The following is a 17,491-nucleotide window of genomic DNA, read 5'->3' on the forward strand; positions in this document are numbered from 1 at the left end:
TCTCATACGGTTTCTCTTATCCCGAGAAAAATATAAGTATGTAGTATGTTTCCCTTACCCCACTGACCTTAGGTAAAATTGGTATAAGTAAAAAATCATTGGAATTCCCATGAAGGTAATTAGATGCTTTATAACCTGAAAATGACCGCCTAAAATGAGAATTTTATGAACGAAATGGGCAAAAAGCCAGTTGCAAAATAAAGATAAATTAGGTGGCCTTAATTGATAAAGTTTAAATAGAAATTGAAACCTGTATCTTGTAATTTCCACCATTTATCTGCATTTTCCCGGCTGGAAGACGTCGTTTATTTGATTAATAACGGTCGGCGAACAAAGAAGTGGAGTGAATATGAACCTGAGAGAGTTATAATATCAGTGCCGATATACGGCTCATGCGTTTCAAAGTAACCGAAAAATGATGATAAAAAAAATATTTTTTTCTGTAGTAATTCCTTAATAATCCCGAAAAAAATGTTTTTAATGTTTCTAACTTAAATTGGAGTTTAAAAGCCTTAACACGTTCAGTGCCAGCGCGAGCTACGCGCTACGAGCGTAGCCGATAACATCGGAAAAACCGTATGTAGCGAAAAGCGCCTACGAACACAGAACCGCTAGGCGGGTAGCGGGTCGCTGGCAGTGAGTGTTAAATTCATGAGCACTGGGGCCTTACCATGATGTCCTTATTGCGATTCTGTTTAGGAACTAAACAGAATCGCAATAAGGACATCATGGTAAGGCCTGGTGTTTGACATCTAGACATTGCGGCTTATACATAAATCATAGATGGTAGGATCCTATAGATGTCCTATACGCGTGCGTCCGTGAGGGACAAAACATACGCAATACGCCACTATGATTGGTCGATTTTTTTGTTGCCCACCATAATCCATAAGAATAAAATAAGTTTTTGGCAAAAATTTAATTTTTGGTACAAGCTTTTATCGCTGACTGTACTTTTCTTACGACAGACAACTAATACTCATCGAGACAATTCTAAAAACCCCTAACACAATTAGGTTGCGTTGTTTCATCACAGAGTTCCTATGGTCACCTCCTGTCTCCATCATCAGATCAGTTCGACAGTACCATATTATTGTATTGTCATCAGAACTACATACAGCTGCCAATTTTCATGACGCTACGATCCTTGGAAGATGGTTAAATTAGTTACCTTAGATTCCATTACATGTTAGTTACATACAGGTCGAGAGTTCCTATGGCCACCTCCTGTCTCCATCATCAGATCAGTTCGATAGTACCATATTATTGTATTGTCATCAGAACTACATACAGCGGCCAAATTTCATGGCGCTACGATCCTTGGAAGATGTAACACTTTAAACCTCATGAAGATGGTTTAATTAGTACAATAATAGCGCTTTCGCTGCTACTCCTATTACAAGATACATATGACTATCCCGTTCGGTCTTTTCCCCCCACCCCTCATGCCTAGGGTTACCAGATGACAGAAATTTTCCTGACATGTCTGGAATTTTGGACTTTTGTCAGGAATGGGGACGGAAAACGAAAATCTCAGGAATTTTTTGAATTGATAGACTTTATTATAAAGTACCTTTTCATTTACTTAAATAAGCATACATATACATGACGCGCGCGGCTCGGCTCAATCGGATGGCCATCGCTAACGGCAAGACACCTCCCCCCCCCCGTCGTCGTTGTGAAAAATATGAATGTCAGGAAAAATATTCGGCAATCAGGAATTTTGTCAGGAAATTCTAAATTTGTATCTGGTAACCCTACTCATGCCTGATCCAGTTATACTAGATTCATGACATAAATAAAACAAACATTTAGTACAAGGCATCTAAATAAGCAGTTGTCAAAAAAATTACGATCAAACTATACATAACCAACCTGAAAGTCTTCATAGTCATCACTGAATAAAATTGTTGGTACAATTATGCATAGTATCTCAGTCTGGGTAATAAAGTCCGCAATAGCGCAGGGTTATTATCTGCATCCGCCACTAATCGCAATAGTTTAAGTTTAGATTCTTCTATCACTCTCATATTTTTAGCTTTCGTGAAAAAATTGTTACAATTTTTTACTGTGCGATTTAGATCTACGTTCGTGATTTTTTTCTATAGAGCGAAAGTTGTTTAAAATCAGATTTGGAATCGATGAAGTTACTAGATCAGCTTATTCATATAAATATATAATACTTATATATTAATATTTCTGTAAATTTTATGTTAACCTGTGTTGTGTACAATAAAGAGATTACTACTACTACTACTAATATTTACCCTTACCTACTATTAAATAAAGAAGGAAATAATTATGGAAACACTAAGTAAATCCATTCCTTACACGCTTAGGTTTCACAGACACCTCACATACCTCTATAGAAATTCTCAAAGCGAATGCTATGACGCTATGACAAAGCAGATTTAAAATCTAGATGTCTCTAAAAATAGTAAATATACGAAATTATATAAAACACATGTTTTCATTAATTGAATGGGCTTTGTGCCTAACTAATAATCAAAATTTACTTAGCACAAATTACCTCAATAACAATGACATTAGAACGTTATTGTCAGTATCATAATCATAACAATGTCTTTAAAAGCAAAGTTAGCATCAATGCACCAAGGGGCGCGGGTGCTAAGCAGTAAACACCTTGGCTGCGGTCTAGCTTGGTATAGCTTGGCACCTACATATGTATTAAAACTAGGCGTAACCAGATCATACTTATACTGGTTACGCCCAAGCTATAGGTACGCTAGTGGTGTACAATCTGCAAATGGCCGGGGTGGATGTTAATAGCTAAAACGTATCTATTTATCTAACGCGCCGCGGACGCACGCAACTTCCATTACTTTGTAAACGCGCCCATTACCACAGATTAAATGATTTCATTGAAGATACTCTCCTGGATAAGAAAAAAAAGCGACCAAGTGCGAGTCGGACTCGCCCATGAAGGGTTCCGTATTTAGGCGATTTATGACGTATAAAAAAAAAATACTTACTAGATCTCGTTCAAACCAATTTTCGGTGGAAGTTTACATGGTAATGTACATCATATATTTTTTTTAGTTTTACCATTCTCTTATTTTAGAAGTTACAGGGGGGGGGGACACACATTTTACCACTTTGGAAGTGTCTCTCGCGCAAACTATTCAGTTTAGAAAAAAATGATATTAGAAACCTCAATATCATTTTTGAAGACCTATCCATAGATACCCCACACGTATGGGTTTGATGAAAAAAAAATTTTTGAGTTTCAGTTCGAAGTATGGGGAACCCCAAAAATTTATTGTTTTTTTTCTATTTTTGTGTGAAAATCTTAAGCGGTTTACAGAATACATCTACTTACCAAGTTTCAACAGTATAGTTCTTATAGTTTCGGAGAAAAGTGGCTGTGACATACGGACGGACAGACAGACAGACATGACGAATCTATAAGGGTTCCGTTTTTTGCCATTTGGCTACGGAACCCTAAAAACTGCTTATCTAATACCTACGGCGTTATTTATAAAAGTCTGCTAAGTTAATCAGCTGATGATCGTCGTTTGTCCCTCTCTATGGCATAACGACAGATTAGGGACAAACGACGATCATCAACTGATTAAGTTAGCAGCCGTTTATGAATAAAGCCACTAATATATTTTCATCGGTACTTAATGTTAGCGCTTACTTGCGCTATAATTATAGATAATTTTTTTAGAGTGGCATATCGACGAGAGACTGTATTTTGTAATCTCGCCATTACTTTATTGTGCGTCGGCTGCGCTGATTAAATTTATTGTACCGTCCATTTAACAAATTGCCTTTAAATAATAACGAACTAAACAAAAAATCCTTACTATTATTAATATTTAAGTGTCATTGAATGTAATAGGGTATTTAATAAAAAAAGGATTACAACGGGCTCGTCCGGGATTTGAACCCGGGACCTCTCGCACCCGAAGCGAGAATCATACCCCTAGACCAACGAGCCGATGGTTCAAATTGCTAAAACAGCGGTCTAGTCGCACGCCCCTCTCGCAGCTGAACTAATATGCTATAATTTGTTAATCTGCGTTTTATACGCATTCCTTTCCCAATGTTTATATAGCAAAATGCTACTATTATTGCGCCGATACACTATTATTACTATTTTAGAGCACCAATAACTAGTACATTCAAAGAATTTAATTTCCGACTTATTTCGTAGGTACCTCTACCTTGTCACATCACAGACCACTGCAAAATACAGTGACAATCAATATGAAAGCCGCTAGAGACCTCATAAGTACTATTGTCATCTTTGACTGTACGATTTCTTAGCGTGAATGTGGTGAATAAATGTCAACTGGCATCAATATTTGGGCCTATAGAAGTAAACATTTTGTTTATTAGGTACTCTCTCTCACGCATTCGTATCTGAAGTATTCAACACACAGCCAATAAATAGATAATTTTTCGTATAGACTACCATTTCTAGGTAAGATTTTAACGAAATTGCGGTAATAATAAACAAAAATTAAATGTACCCCTTTATGCCTACCCACTTTACCCACATGTGTCAAAGGTGTCACGGATAATATTTACCTAAGATTTTCTTATCTACAGAAAAGCTTATCACTACAGAGCGATTTTTACAGCTTTTGACTTTTCGCAGAGAAGAGTTATTACATAATATATAGGAAGGTAAAAGGTTTGTAGCTGTGTTGGACAAATACCTAAACGATTTTGTATTTTGTAGGTAGGTACTTACAATTAATTTGTATAGGGCGACTGCTATAGTTATTGGCCACTACATTGTAAATGGCCACTCTAACAATAAGGCTTCAATTGTCTTTATTTATTTCTGATTTGTTAGGAATATCCAATTACTATGTAGTGGCAATAACTATAGCAGTCATCACCCTATTATACTCCGGACCACATCACACTAGCACAAAAATGTAACAAAGTAGGTACCTACTAAGATAAGTATGTAGGTGTAATATCTGATGCTCTAATGGGTTTATTTGTATCCGGTAATTAATTAATACCAATACTAAAACAGTTTACTATTATTTATTGTAATAAATGATGAGAGCACATCTTACTAGTACAATGTCTATATCCCAAGAGAGGGGGGACCGGAGCAGACAGCGTTTAGTTACCACAGTAGGCTAAAACAAGCATTATTAAAGAAGCCGAAATAAGGACACACATACGAAAACATCTACGATCAAAAAGGCAGAGGAAATCTAAAAGTAGGTAGTACTTACTACATAATGTCCCTTACTTAAAATTGCCCAAAAAGAGATTCAGGACTGGCCGCTATTGCCGGGTAGTATTTTAATAATACATTTTAAAACCAATTATCCCAGACCACTAATAGTTTGAATAATTTTGCCAGATTTACCGTTTATTTCAGGAAATAACGGCCACAGGTGGAGAAAGACGTTCTATTCGCTAGCCGTCGTCGATCGTGCAAGAAGTGAGAACCAATACGTTACTCGGTGGTGGTGTTCGGGTGCCACTCCAGCCACAGCTAAATAGAGCTATGCTATCATAAGTTATCACTCACTTGCAAACTTTGAACAAAAAGATATTATGCAGAGACGCACTGCGCGGCAAATCCCAGAGGTAAAATAGCTATCGATCCAATGAGTCCACCACATGGGTCTACAAAAAGCTCTTTGAGTGCGCCTTTGCAAAGAGAATTACCAAGAGACGTAATACTACTATAGGTACCTACTAAAAAGTATTTGATAAGTAGAAAAGCTTCACTAAGTATTTAGAGCTACAAGTTTTTACCTTTCTGCAATAAGATAAAGGTAGGTATGAAGAGTGTGAATGGTTTGAGACGAGTTCAGCGAGTAACACCCAGGACGGCATTAGGCTAGGCGCAGAAAAGTGAATGTGGTCGATAGAACATTGATTAGAAGTGTGTAAGGTAGGTAATTCTGGCAAAATCACCTCGTGCGGTGGTTCCAGGTCGTCGTCAGCCGGCGGCGCGTCGGCCGGCCGCCACGGACGCCCGCTCCTGGTCCACACAACATCACTGTCACTGTCTATATAGCTACACATTCAATAAATCTATAAGGACAAATACATGTCAACACACATTTATATGCTAACTACAATAAGTAAAGTCTAAATTAGATACGTCTCATTTTATACGTGTAACTGCGTTACAAAGGATAAAGTACCCACGGTTGGCGCTATCGCATCGTCGATCGCGCGATACCAAAGGAATTTCGTTATACAAGTAATACGTATGTTAAGTAGTGTTCTAATACATATTCTACGTATCTTTTATTGTTTAGTATCACAATGAAATATCGTTGACAAAAAATTGTCTTGGTTTTTAGATATGTAATATAAATAAATGTTGATACCTAGGTTAACGTAATGAATAAAAAAACGCTAATTTAGTGCTATAAATTATATTCTATCAATGTAAATGGCAAACTCGTTAAAATAACAACGCCATTATTATTGATACTGCAGAAGACTGAACGATGCTTTAGAAGGGATTAAAAATCGATCGCGGAGCGCTTTTACGGGCAATAAATTTAAAACAAAACCCTCTCGGATGCAGGACAGGGGTATAAAACCGCCGGTGACAGTAAATACGAACGTTTATGCCACCATAAAGTAATCGATTTCGATAGCAAATAAAAGTGGAAGTGTTGGCGCCTCGCCAATGAGATACTCGGTTCGCCGGGCGAGGCGAGGCACAAGGGCCTGTGAAAAACGGCAGGTTATTTTCGCTCTAAGTTGTAAAAGAGCGGACGAAAGCGAACTCTTAAAGAGGACTCAACCTTTGCTTGCGCACCTAAAGAGTACTTTTAGGTTTAAGCGTCTATAGAAGAGGCGGCTATACGCGGGATTAGCGCCTCGCTCATTAGAGTGCGCGGGTGGGCGCTCCGATGCCGATGACGCACAACTTGCTGCACTGCCCTACCACGAATATAACAATTCTAGGTTACATTGCGTTACTCATTTTTTTTATAAATAAATAATATTATAGAGAATTATCACACAAATTGACTAAGTCCCACGGTAAGCTCAATAAGGCTGTGTTGTGGGTACCTATACCTACTTAGACAACGAATATATGTTATATATAGATATTTATAAATACTTAAATACACAAATAAATGCCCTTACCAGGATTTGAGCCCGGGATCATCGGCTTCATAGGCAGGGTCACTATAATATATTATACCCACTAGTTAAGCCAGACCGGTCATCGTTGAATTGCACACCAAATGTTCGCGCGGTAAAGTACACAATTCGACCAAGTTTTCAAAGTAATGCGTAGTAGAGCAGAGCAGCCGCCCATTAATTTGGTATCCTTACGGGTGTCAAGGTAACGGTGAAATATAACTCTCTTTTTCACGGTTAACATTATATCTACGTATGTACATTTAAAAAGGTTTGCGTCAATACGTAGAACGGTGTCGGTACCTGTAGGCGTGGTCGTGCGGCGGCAGGCCCAAGCCGGAGTCCTCGGAGGGCGAGCGGTGGTCGGCCACGAGCGGCGCCTCCGGCGGCCCCTCCTAGAACAAACCCTCACTACACCCGGCCGCCCCGACCTTACCAAATAATGCTAACTCAAACGTACGCCTCAAACATTTTTGGTGCAATCAAAACCAAACGGACGTGCTACATCAATCAGTTTTTTTATATCCATAATTTACAGCAGACCTAAACGAGGTTATAAGTAAGTACATAGGTATAAAGGAACGATAGATACTTTTTGTCATATAATGTTATTGCAAACGTTATAGCCATGGGAACAAATGCAAAATTTTAACATTACGCGAAGGTTATTGTTAATTGACATTAATCTCTAATATAGGACACACAGCGAAACATGATATTAATTTTCTGGCGATTGGCGTCCACCGTGTCCTAATAAAACGAAAAAAAAAAGATGTCGCAAAATTAATATCAACATTCGCTGTATGCCTAAAATCACCTAACAACAATAAGGCAAATAATTACATCGAAACATCGAATCAGACATGTTAAATAATGAAAGCACTAACTACTAGTGAGCAGAAGCATGCGGGCGGTGTGCACGTGCACTTACCGCGTCGTGCAAATCGTGCAGCGTCGAGGAGGGCAGCATGTGTCTTTCAGCCCCGCGCTACGGACAAACGGGAACCTTCAGCAATCTCGCAACTTCCCCTCATGCATTATTAACACGCCTCGCATCTTCCCTAACCGAAAACCTTAATATGCAAAACGTGCCTCTATAAATAAGCTATGGAATGGCCTGGGTTTCATGACACATTATCGCTAAATCCAGCTATTTATTACTAATTTAAACAGATGTTCTCTACCACAAACCACAATTCCTTTTTATTTTCTCTAATCATCATCGAGAAAAAAACCTCAGCTAAATTTAAACGAGCTTGCAGCTGCCTCTGTCCTTAACGAAGCGCAAAATTGCAATTAGTGAGTCCAGGTGGAGGTGGAGCGTAGATTACGAGATTATTCAGAGCAGTGAACCTAATGAGCGCAGCTAAAATTTGCTGTAACTACAAATTTTTGCTAAGAAACCTTTGTAAGTCTTGCTGTCTTAAGATAAATTAAGGTTTTTATCTAAAAGTCTAAACGTTACGTTTAAAAAACCTGCTACCATATCTAGTACGTAGGTCACAGATATTGACTACATAAATACTTGCGTAAACGTCTAGGTATTACCTTTAAATGGTGATCGGGAGGCTCGTCGCCTCGCCTGTAGACTAGTTCATCGAATCTTGGCCGATCTTCAGGTAGCATGAATTCCCGGATTTCCGTTAGGAGGGTATACTACAACAGAAAGATAAATATGGGTAATTTATTTTAAATCTATTTTTTACCAGTTACATATTTATATAAATAAATACATAAGTACCAACTTCCATACACAAATAACACACAAATAAATTCCCTTACTAGAATTTGAACTCGGGAGCTCCTGCATCACAAGCAGGGGTACTGACTGATTAGGCTAGGACGCCGTTATTAAGTAGGTATGAACTTACCTGTAATTATATTACTTAAATTTATTTAAAGCATACATGCATACTTATTATCATCCCGTTTCAATTAGAAACACGTGGGAAGCAGAATTAATCTAAGATCAGCCATCCCACTGTCCAAGTCGGTTGATAAATTGCCACTGATTTGCATAATTCCCATGGGTGTTGAGCGCGGGAGTTAGAAATGCAGAGTTAACTTCCTATATTGGCGCAGTGGAAGCGTGACGTCGAGGTTCCATCTATGAATAATGACTGACCCAAAGAGAACCAATTAACGCGTATCATTAAACAGAATCCGCTAACAGAGGACTCGGCTTAAGACAAATCGATTTTGGATACAATACCTAACTCGACATCGAAAGCGGTTAGTGTCTCAGTATGAATAATGACCTCGTTTTCAATTAATCATTGTAGCAGGCCAGTTTCCTATTAAGGATCGCAATTGTTTACATGTACATAATAAAAATTGTATATATATAATTGTATAATAATTCGATAGGTATTTGTCCGATACATAACCAATCACAACAAATTGACAAGTTGTCGCTCTCTCTTTTCTGGTTTGAAAATATGAAATGTTAAGTAACATTATCGTTAGGTGATACGATTGGCCATGGTCTGGCTGGCCAATCTTACAAATAAGGGGCACTGAAGAATAACTACCGCGTATGTTTAATGTCTACTATTTACTAAACACATGGCAATGTGTCTGTGTGTACTGTCTAGTCAAAAGAAAGTTTCGAGCCTTATTTCCACCCCGTTACTCTGGCCGAAATATATTTAACGTCTAGGTATTACTATTAGCCCATCATGTAGGTACAACTAATACTAAATAGGATGGCGGTGGAGACCTATGCTATGTCTGCCGCAACGAAGGATCAACGCGAATTACTTTCAAAATCCTGACTAGCCGCAACGCAATCTACTTGCTTCAAGCACGGTGAGGAAGGCATCGGTGGCGATCCGCCGCGCCGCGTATTCCCCCATATATGTAGTAAGTATGTACTAGCGTAGGAAAATCGCGCTGCGTAAGGGAATGGGTGACAGCACGACTTACTTTCTGCGGCGTGTCGAGCAGGTCACGCAGCACGGTTAGGAAGGCGTCGGTAGCAAGCCGCCGCGCCGCGTACTCCTCCATGTAGTATGCTAGCGCGGGCAGGTCACTCTGCGGCAGTAATGAACGTGCCTTCTGCTCCACTGCTGTCGACGCTGCGCCTCTTCGCTTGCCCCAACCGCTTATTCTAAAAACAAACAACACTATATTTAGAAGGCAATTTATTTATTATTGTCATAGAAAATTAGACATGGCTCGCAACGACCTGTTTCAGGCTCCGAAAGACCTTTAAAGGACTCGTAGGTACCATTGCCGACTAGCCCTTGTTCACAAACCTTGGCGTCGCATCGCGCTCCCCGTAGGCGGTGCAGGCGTGCGGCACCTTGCCCACGTCTCGTACTAGCAGCGACATGCGCTTGTGGTACTTGAGCTGAGCGACGGCTTCGTCGTGCGTCACGTCCACGAACGACTGCCCGTTCACTTCTAGAATTTGGTCGCCCACCTAGATGAAACAAAGACATCAATTATAGTGCTCTGTTAATGTGAATGCATTCCTCAATTTCTAATTACTTAATGTTTATTTTGACTATAGATAACTTTACCTACTTATATATACCTAAATATGTAATAAAATAAACTTTTCATTAAATTTTGGTAATTTTTTTATCAAATAAATAAGATCTAATGATAAAAATCACGGCGTCCTGATTGTATCTTAATTCAATTGTCTCCGGAGAGCCTACTTGCCGCCTACACAACCATAGACCAACTCCTAAGGGTGTCCTAAGGAAAAGTGGAAATCGATAGGTTGGTGTATTAGGTACCTAATAGTGAACAAATCCTTATTAATGTAACTTAATATTCTGTAACTCACTATCGTAACATAAAAGTGGATTACCTGTCTGCTATAAATAAACGCATTTTCGAACTTGTGAAATATTCTAAATAAACTTCAAGAAGTTTCCTAATTAAATCTGGTCATAAATAACCGCACAGCGATTTTCTCGTTTGATGAAAATTCTCAAAACATTGTTGGAGTTGGTTGGCAAAGTTATGAGTTTCGGATGTGGCGTGCGGCCGCGGGCGAGGAAGCTCAAACACCATAAATTTGCACCACACCTCGCTCCGCTCGTAGAGAGTAAATGTTTCCACGTTTTCTCTTAAATAATCGCACCTAAGCTGAACTGGTGCCAGGTTAATTCCTACATTTCGATTACCTACGAGCAAGTAGGTACGAGTACCTAATCCGTTTAGCTCCAAACGTCCAAGTAGCAACATTCCAATAATTGGTGCCGATTGTACTTTTATTGAGGTTGCGTAATTTTGTTACAGCTCAACTTGACTTTTCATTGCCATTAAAATTACATTAGTATTCATGCAAAATAAACAAGCAAACAATTTCTGCATTTCACCTGTCAGGTAGATATAAAAACATTATCAGTTTTTACTTTGAATATCGGAATATGGAAAATAGACATTTCCATAACAACGCTGAACGTTTAATGTAAACTATGTAAACAAGCAATTTACTGCTTAACGAGACCTACTTCGATATAAGATGTGAGTATATACCTATTTATCTTTTTCCAGGTTGCTTGTTTGATAAACGTGTAAGATCTCATTTTAAATGTATAACTTGTAAAACTGTAATGTTTGTTTTCTTTTTAAATAGGACCTTACCTTAGGTAATTGAAGGCTTCAACTCTTCATATAACTGGCCCGTAGTTCTCTCGGTAGACGAGTTTACCGAGGCTACTCATCTTAAAAGTAATTTAAAACTGGGATGTTCATATTTTCTTTTCGTCATCCTTTGCCCTGCCCGTGGCAGTTTTGCTGGAACAGCCGCTCTCGTAAAATAAGAGCATGATAAAACTTTCACAAGCGACAGACGGGCGCTGCCTCGATATACCCACACAATACGTTGCCTCTGTATTCTTATGGCGAAGCAATCGCCTCAGGCTAACCAGGGGGTACCGGGGAACATCGAATATAATGATTTTATCCTCCATACCTCTAGCATTATATTATATAGATTTGATCTCCTACCCCGTATATATTCATATTTCCCGCTATGGATCTTACTTTAAAGTTTACATATGTACAGTCAGGAAAACTAGTAGCTTAATAGCACCCTTGCATACATATTATGCATGTATACTTATTTGTATACAGGGGTCCTTAGCTAATTTGCTCGATTCTCGTCATGCTACACATTCATTATTTAACATTCTCACGCAATATCTGCTTTCATTCATCACCTTTATTATGATTATAGGATATATCTAGACATACCATAACTTTCGTTAGAAATTTTACATGTCAAACCACATCGTCTTGGCTAAGTAATGTTCTTAGAAAAATCAAATGAATAGCGTTGGTAAGCGACACGGGTGGAGTTCTCCTGAGTCGATTGCCTGCGCTGGCTGCGCTCGTCAAGCAAGTGCAATAGAATCCCTATATCTTGTCAGCGGCCTTAACTGACCTACTTTTTACACAAAAGGATAAAGGAAATCCTATAAAGCCTTTGTGATGTAAACATTAATTTCTATTTAGAAAACGTACGCATCTGCAATCTTAAACATCCGCGAACAAATAGAAGGTCTGGCGTAGACAGACGGCCGCTATGGCTACTTCCGATGGTAGAATAACCGTTACGGTACCAATTTATTGCAATATAATATTTATATAACAGTAGATATACATGGGAATACCTACAGTACGTTGGAACGGGAGCCACGAGTAGTTCAATAAGAAAATTGTTAACCATGTGGCTTATTTTAATTCTTTTAGAGTACCTACGCTTCAAACATACAAAAACATGAAAGTCTTTAAGGTTCTTTAAGGATCTTAGAACCTATACTAAGTAGGGCTAGATGTATTCAAAAATATTGGAATGTTAACAAAAATAATAACGATAAATGGAGTATAGAGATAACTGGAACTATGGCCAGCAGTCAACATGTTTGTCTTATGGCTGATAAAAACTGAACATAGGTATACTTACCATCAAACCAGCTCTGTCCGCTACAGAGTCCTTGTCGACGCCCGTGATGTAGATGCCGAGGCTGTACTCCAGCCCGCCTCGGATCATCAGCCCGAGCGACTGTCCAGGCTCGATACAGAGGTCCACCTAAACAAACCAAGTAAATAACTAATTTCTAAACAACAAGTAGAATAACTATCGAACTTCACTTGTCGAGACTCATACTACCATTAAGCTACCTAATTATACCGTTTAACTCACGCATTTATTTTTAGTGCCTGAAAATGGAAACTCCTCGGATAGAGCTCCTGTCTACAAAACATGCCGCGCCAGTGACTAAAAATACTCCAGACAGGCCGTAAAATTAGCTTACAATAGTTAACATAAAAGCCCTGCGAGTAAACACTATTTACTGCTAGTATTCACTACCTAATTAATTAGTATAATAATGCCATGTCTACAAGCGGATAGCAGGAAACGTGTCAGCAGCCTCATTACGGCCACTAACGACAGTTTAGTGGGCAGTAGACCACGATTAGCATACCACCACGTGCCCCTCCCACCCTTATGTGTATATTACCTCATATTTACGACCCAAATATTGCGCGTTATAGCGGGTGTAGGTATAATAAGAATAACCGGCACTGAAGTTAAACAGTTTATTAAACTTAAGACACGGTTTACGATACACAACAGTCCACTATACTTTAAAATACTAAAATTATTACAATTGAACAAAACTATGATCGGTCGTAGGGTCGGATACGCGCATACGTTTGTACCCCAAGATCTCGGCTACCGAACTAACTCGCGCGCAGCGCCCTCAGCGATCACGCGATACAAAACATGGCCGCGCATGCGCCCAGGAAAGACGCCCAGCCGACGTGTCATCTCTGTCTAACGCACGGGTGGGCGTGCTGTCTCTATCACACGCTATAGCGTAAATTTTATGAAACCCTAAAATCATAACGGTTATTAGAAATGTTGTTCTCCGACCCAAATACTTAGAGTTAGACCAATATAAGTCTGCAATGATTTTGATAGCACACGCAATGCAAGTGTTATTTTAAACGTCAAAGTTCTATGAAATTATGACGTATAAATAACACTTCCACTGCTCAATACAAATCATTGCAGACTTTTTTTGGTTTAACTCTATACATTTAAATTTACTATAGGTACATATATATACCAACTGTCTTGCAACAAATTATTTAGAGGGTTACATAAAATAATAGATTTCGCGATATATAATTCTACTATATAGTTTCTTATGTAGTATGGGTTCTGTGTGTATAAGTTCATATTTTACAGAACATTCTTATTTATCTCATTGAAATAAGCAATGAAGCACTTCAAAAGTCTCAAATAGGTAAATATAAGTATAATTAGCGCGGACACTGTAGACACCGAGTACCTTTACCAGTTGCCATCAATTGAGCATTCATATTTCCTGCCATTGATTTGGAACAAGTTTTAATCGAGTTTTGATTCGGTGCCAAGCGGAGACAAGTTTGTTATTGTAGCCGGCACGAGCGTCTAACTGGCGAACTGCGCTTCCGTGGATAAACTGCTATCTTATAATTATGCATCTAGACTGGCTCTGCCACAAGACTAACTTAAATTAGGTGGCAAACAATGGAATAAACTGCAGATAGGATCGTTCAAAATTGTTAAAATAGAGCTGTAATACGATTATTTTGCACTTCTGTATTACCTAAGTTGTTGAAAGCTAGCACTGCTGATTAAAAGTGGGTTACCTACCTGTAAAGTGGACACTTGTGCTTGCTGTGATGTTATGTACCCTGCATATCGGTCCCTCCCTGCAGACGAAACCTGGTGGGAGCAGTATTATCATCAGCATCCTTGGAGTGGCCGGTTCACAGTTGTGTCGTGTATCGGTTGGTCCTTGCTGGCGGAGAGCGGCCGGTGCGGTGGCGTCGGCGAACCCGTCGACGCGGGCCGCTCGTAGCGTTCCGACGAGTACAACTTGTTCCTGCCGTACGCATCATCATCATCAACACCAGTAGAGAAGCCGCTATAGGCGTGACATGTTTACCCTGCGTATCGAGCGGTCCTTGCTGGCGGAGCGCGACTGGCGCGGCGGCGGCGGCGACGCGGGCCGCCCGTAGCGGTCCATCCACGAGCACGACGCGCGCCCCACCAGGGCGCCCGCCGTGCGCACCGTCATCGTCAGCTGCCGACATGACTTCAGCATCTAAATAATAAAAATGTAAATCAGAAAATATGTATTTAGTTTAAATATGGGTTTACAAAGCCAATTTCAAAAGTAATTGATTAATCGTAGCAGTCAGGGGATGTGTCTCCTCGTCGCATGTTCTTATGTAGCCAACTATACTTCTGTTGGTCCTTATTACTTATTAAATACGTCACTTTTCAAACGATCCATATCGTTTCAATTTCTTATGTCTCTTAAAGTTCGAATATGGCTGTTTGAGTAAGATTTTTTGTAATGTATCGTTATACCCAAGAGTCGTATCTAATGTTTACCTACTTACGTGTATAAATCAACAACAAGACCACCATCGAGCACTCCGTAACGAGGATTCAATTGAGGAAATAGATGACGCATTACTTATTTATACGACTGAAGTATATCGACGGAAATAACCTCTAGCTTACTACTTAGACTCGATGCATTATTTAACTACTGCTATTTAGGAGGCGTATTGATTTAAACAGATATACAGGCTTTAGTAACTTTCAAGTAGGAATAAATTTAAGTCTTTCATTCCATCTACGCTACCCATCAATGTTGTCGAAACTCGTGGAAAGCTTATTGGAATAAGCTTGATGGCGAAAACTGCGTCGTCGTGAATCAATGGTGGTGCCTCGCACATAGTTAGCCAACACTACTTTTATAAATTGAAAAACCGGTAAAATACGAGTTACGAAAGTCCCCCACCGTCTCCCAAATCAACCTTTTGCACAGGTGTGTAGGTGTAGCATGTGCAAAAACTGCTGTTGTGTAGTGGGGGAATGTTAAGAAAAGCTACACTCAGCAGAGCTAGATTTTTGTGATCCCTAAGTCGCTTCTTTAAAAATGTACGTTTAAATAAATATACATAATCTTTTGCGATAGTTGTTGATATCGCAAAAAATCAAAGAAATGTAGGTTTTCATAAATATTCACAAGAGCAAATGTAAAAAGGACTAATGGTTGAATTTATCGAGCATAATGTCTTTTTGTAGGTATGCCTTGCGAAACTACGTAATAAGTACCTACCTACGTACCTAACTTAAAACTACTTTACGTATATTTAGCTCAGCAAAGAATATATGCAGTGCCTTAAGGCCCTTAAGGGATGTTGCGTTCTATATTTAGTAAAGAGTACGACAAAAGCCTGTGACGCTCAGCAGCGCATCGAACCCCTTAAGATTAGTGAAAGCCGCTTCGGTCAATGAAGGCTGCGATGTGAATCAGATGACGTCAGCGCGAGGGCGACAGCCGGCACGCGCCGCCGACACGCGCAGCCCGCGCGGCGCGTCGCGCGTCACCCTAATACGAGTCTAGTCTCCACTAACCAACCTAATTGTCTGGCTGACGTCATAAAAATGTTTAGCTATATATAGATGAGTCTGACAGCTGTGAGAGAAAGAGCGTTGTATGTCCATAGCTTACAGCATCAAGTTAGAAGATTAGACACGGGGTGCTTAGTTTAAATTTCTGTTTTTAGTGTCCAATCACATTGTATTTATTTATATAACGACACGTTAAGTATATCCTCATAATTAAAAAAAAACTTGAAATCATTCACTTTGCCTAGTCCCCGACTTAATGTTATATTATACCTTTATATTATACCTATTCTTATGTGAATTTTATAAACTACCTACTAAGCGCTTATTATAGAAATTTTAACGTCAATTTGTCTAATAATTAGATTAATAATTGAAGATAGTGCAATATGCCACCATAAAATTACCTTTTACTAATCTAGAAAGAAAGAAAGAAAATACATTTATTTACGTCAAACAGAATCCAGTTACATACATAGTATAATATATATGAGATAGACGTTAAAAAGGACCCCCACTCAGCGTAATGCTAGTTGACATATCAACAGGGAAATGGGTCTCGTTACCGTCAAATAGCGAAGCGCTACAAAAAGTGGCGTTTCAGGGAGTGATGTCGTAAATCAGGCGATAGCGCAAGTACGGAAGGAACAGTCCGCCGACATCGCGAAAATACTGCCGCCTTCCTGGCGGCCCAGCGCAGCGCCCACGGCAGCCGAGCGGTACTCGTAGGCGGACACCTTATGTGACACTGTCTTTAAGAAAGTTTAAACCGCGAATATAAAATGTAATATTTCATTTTAAGTAACGTAAACTCGTGTAAAGCCTGCTTTAGCTTCAAAAGGTCCTCTTAGTAATTACGTATGACAATTTGACGTACCTAATCAGATTGAATCGGAATATAACAAGGTGCAGTTTTCGTTTATATAATACATA

The 17,491-nt window shown here is 39.3% G+C and overlaps 1 protein-coding gene and 1 non-coding gene across 9 annotated transcripts in view; both read right to left on the minus strand.

Annotated features, from left to right (window-relative positions):
* LOC134647880 (whirlin) overlaps positions 1-17,491 on the minus strand; it is a 99,043-nt gene that overhangs the window by 33,108 nt on the left and 48,444 nt on the right. For 4 of the 8 annotated variants that reach the window (XM_063502234.1, XM_063502230.1, XM_063502232.1 and 1 more), the window contains exons 7-14: positions 15,078-15,236; positions 13,040-13,165; positions 10,371-10,537; positions 10,039-10,222; positions 8,662-8,769; positions 8,045-8,101; positions 7,417-7,508; positions 5,920-5,986 (exon numbers count right to left, since the gene is read on the minus strand). In XM_063502234.1, the coding sequence (XP_063358304.1) occupies positions 5,920-5,986; positions 7,417-7,508; positions 8,045-8,101; positions 8,662-8,769; positions 10,039-10,222; positions 10,371-10,537; positions 13,040-13,165; positions 15,078-15,236 (960 nt within the window). The remainder of the gene's footprint in view (positions 1-5,919; positions 5,987-7,416; positions 7,509-8,044; positions 8,102-8,661; positions 8,770-10,038; positions 10,223-10,370; positions 10,538-13,039; positions 13,166-15,077; positions 15,237-17,491) is intronic. The other 4 variants (XM_063502231.1, XM_063502235.1, XM_063502237.1 and 1 more) reach the window with 4 other exon arrangements.
* On the minus strand, positions 3,893-3,964 carry Trnap-cgg (transfer RNA proline (anticodon CGG)). The gene has a single exon. It is a non-coding gene; the product is annotated as a tRNA-Pro (tRNA).

The sequence above is a fragment of the Cydia amplana genome, chromosome 5 (genome assembly GCF_948474715.1).
Source record: "Cydia amplana chromosome 5, ilCydAmpl1.1, whole genome shotgun sequence".
NCBI classification, from domain to species: domain Eukaryota; kingdom Metazoa; phylum Arthropoda; class Insecta; order Lepidoptera; family Tortricidae; genus Cydia; species Cydia amplana.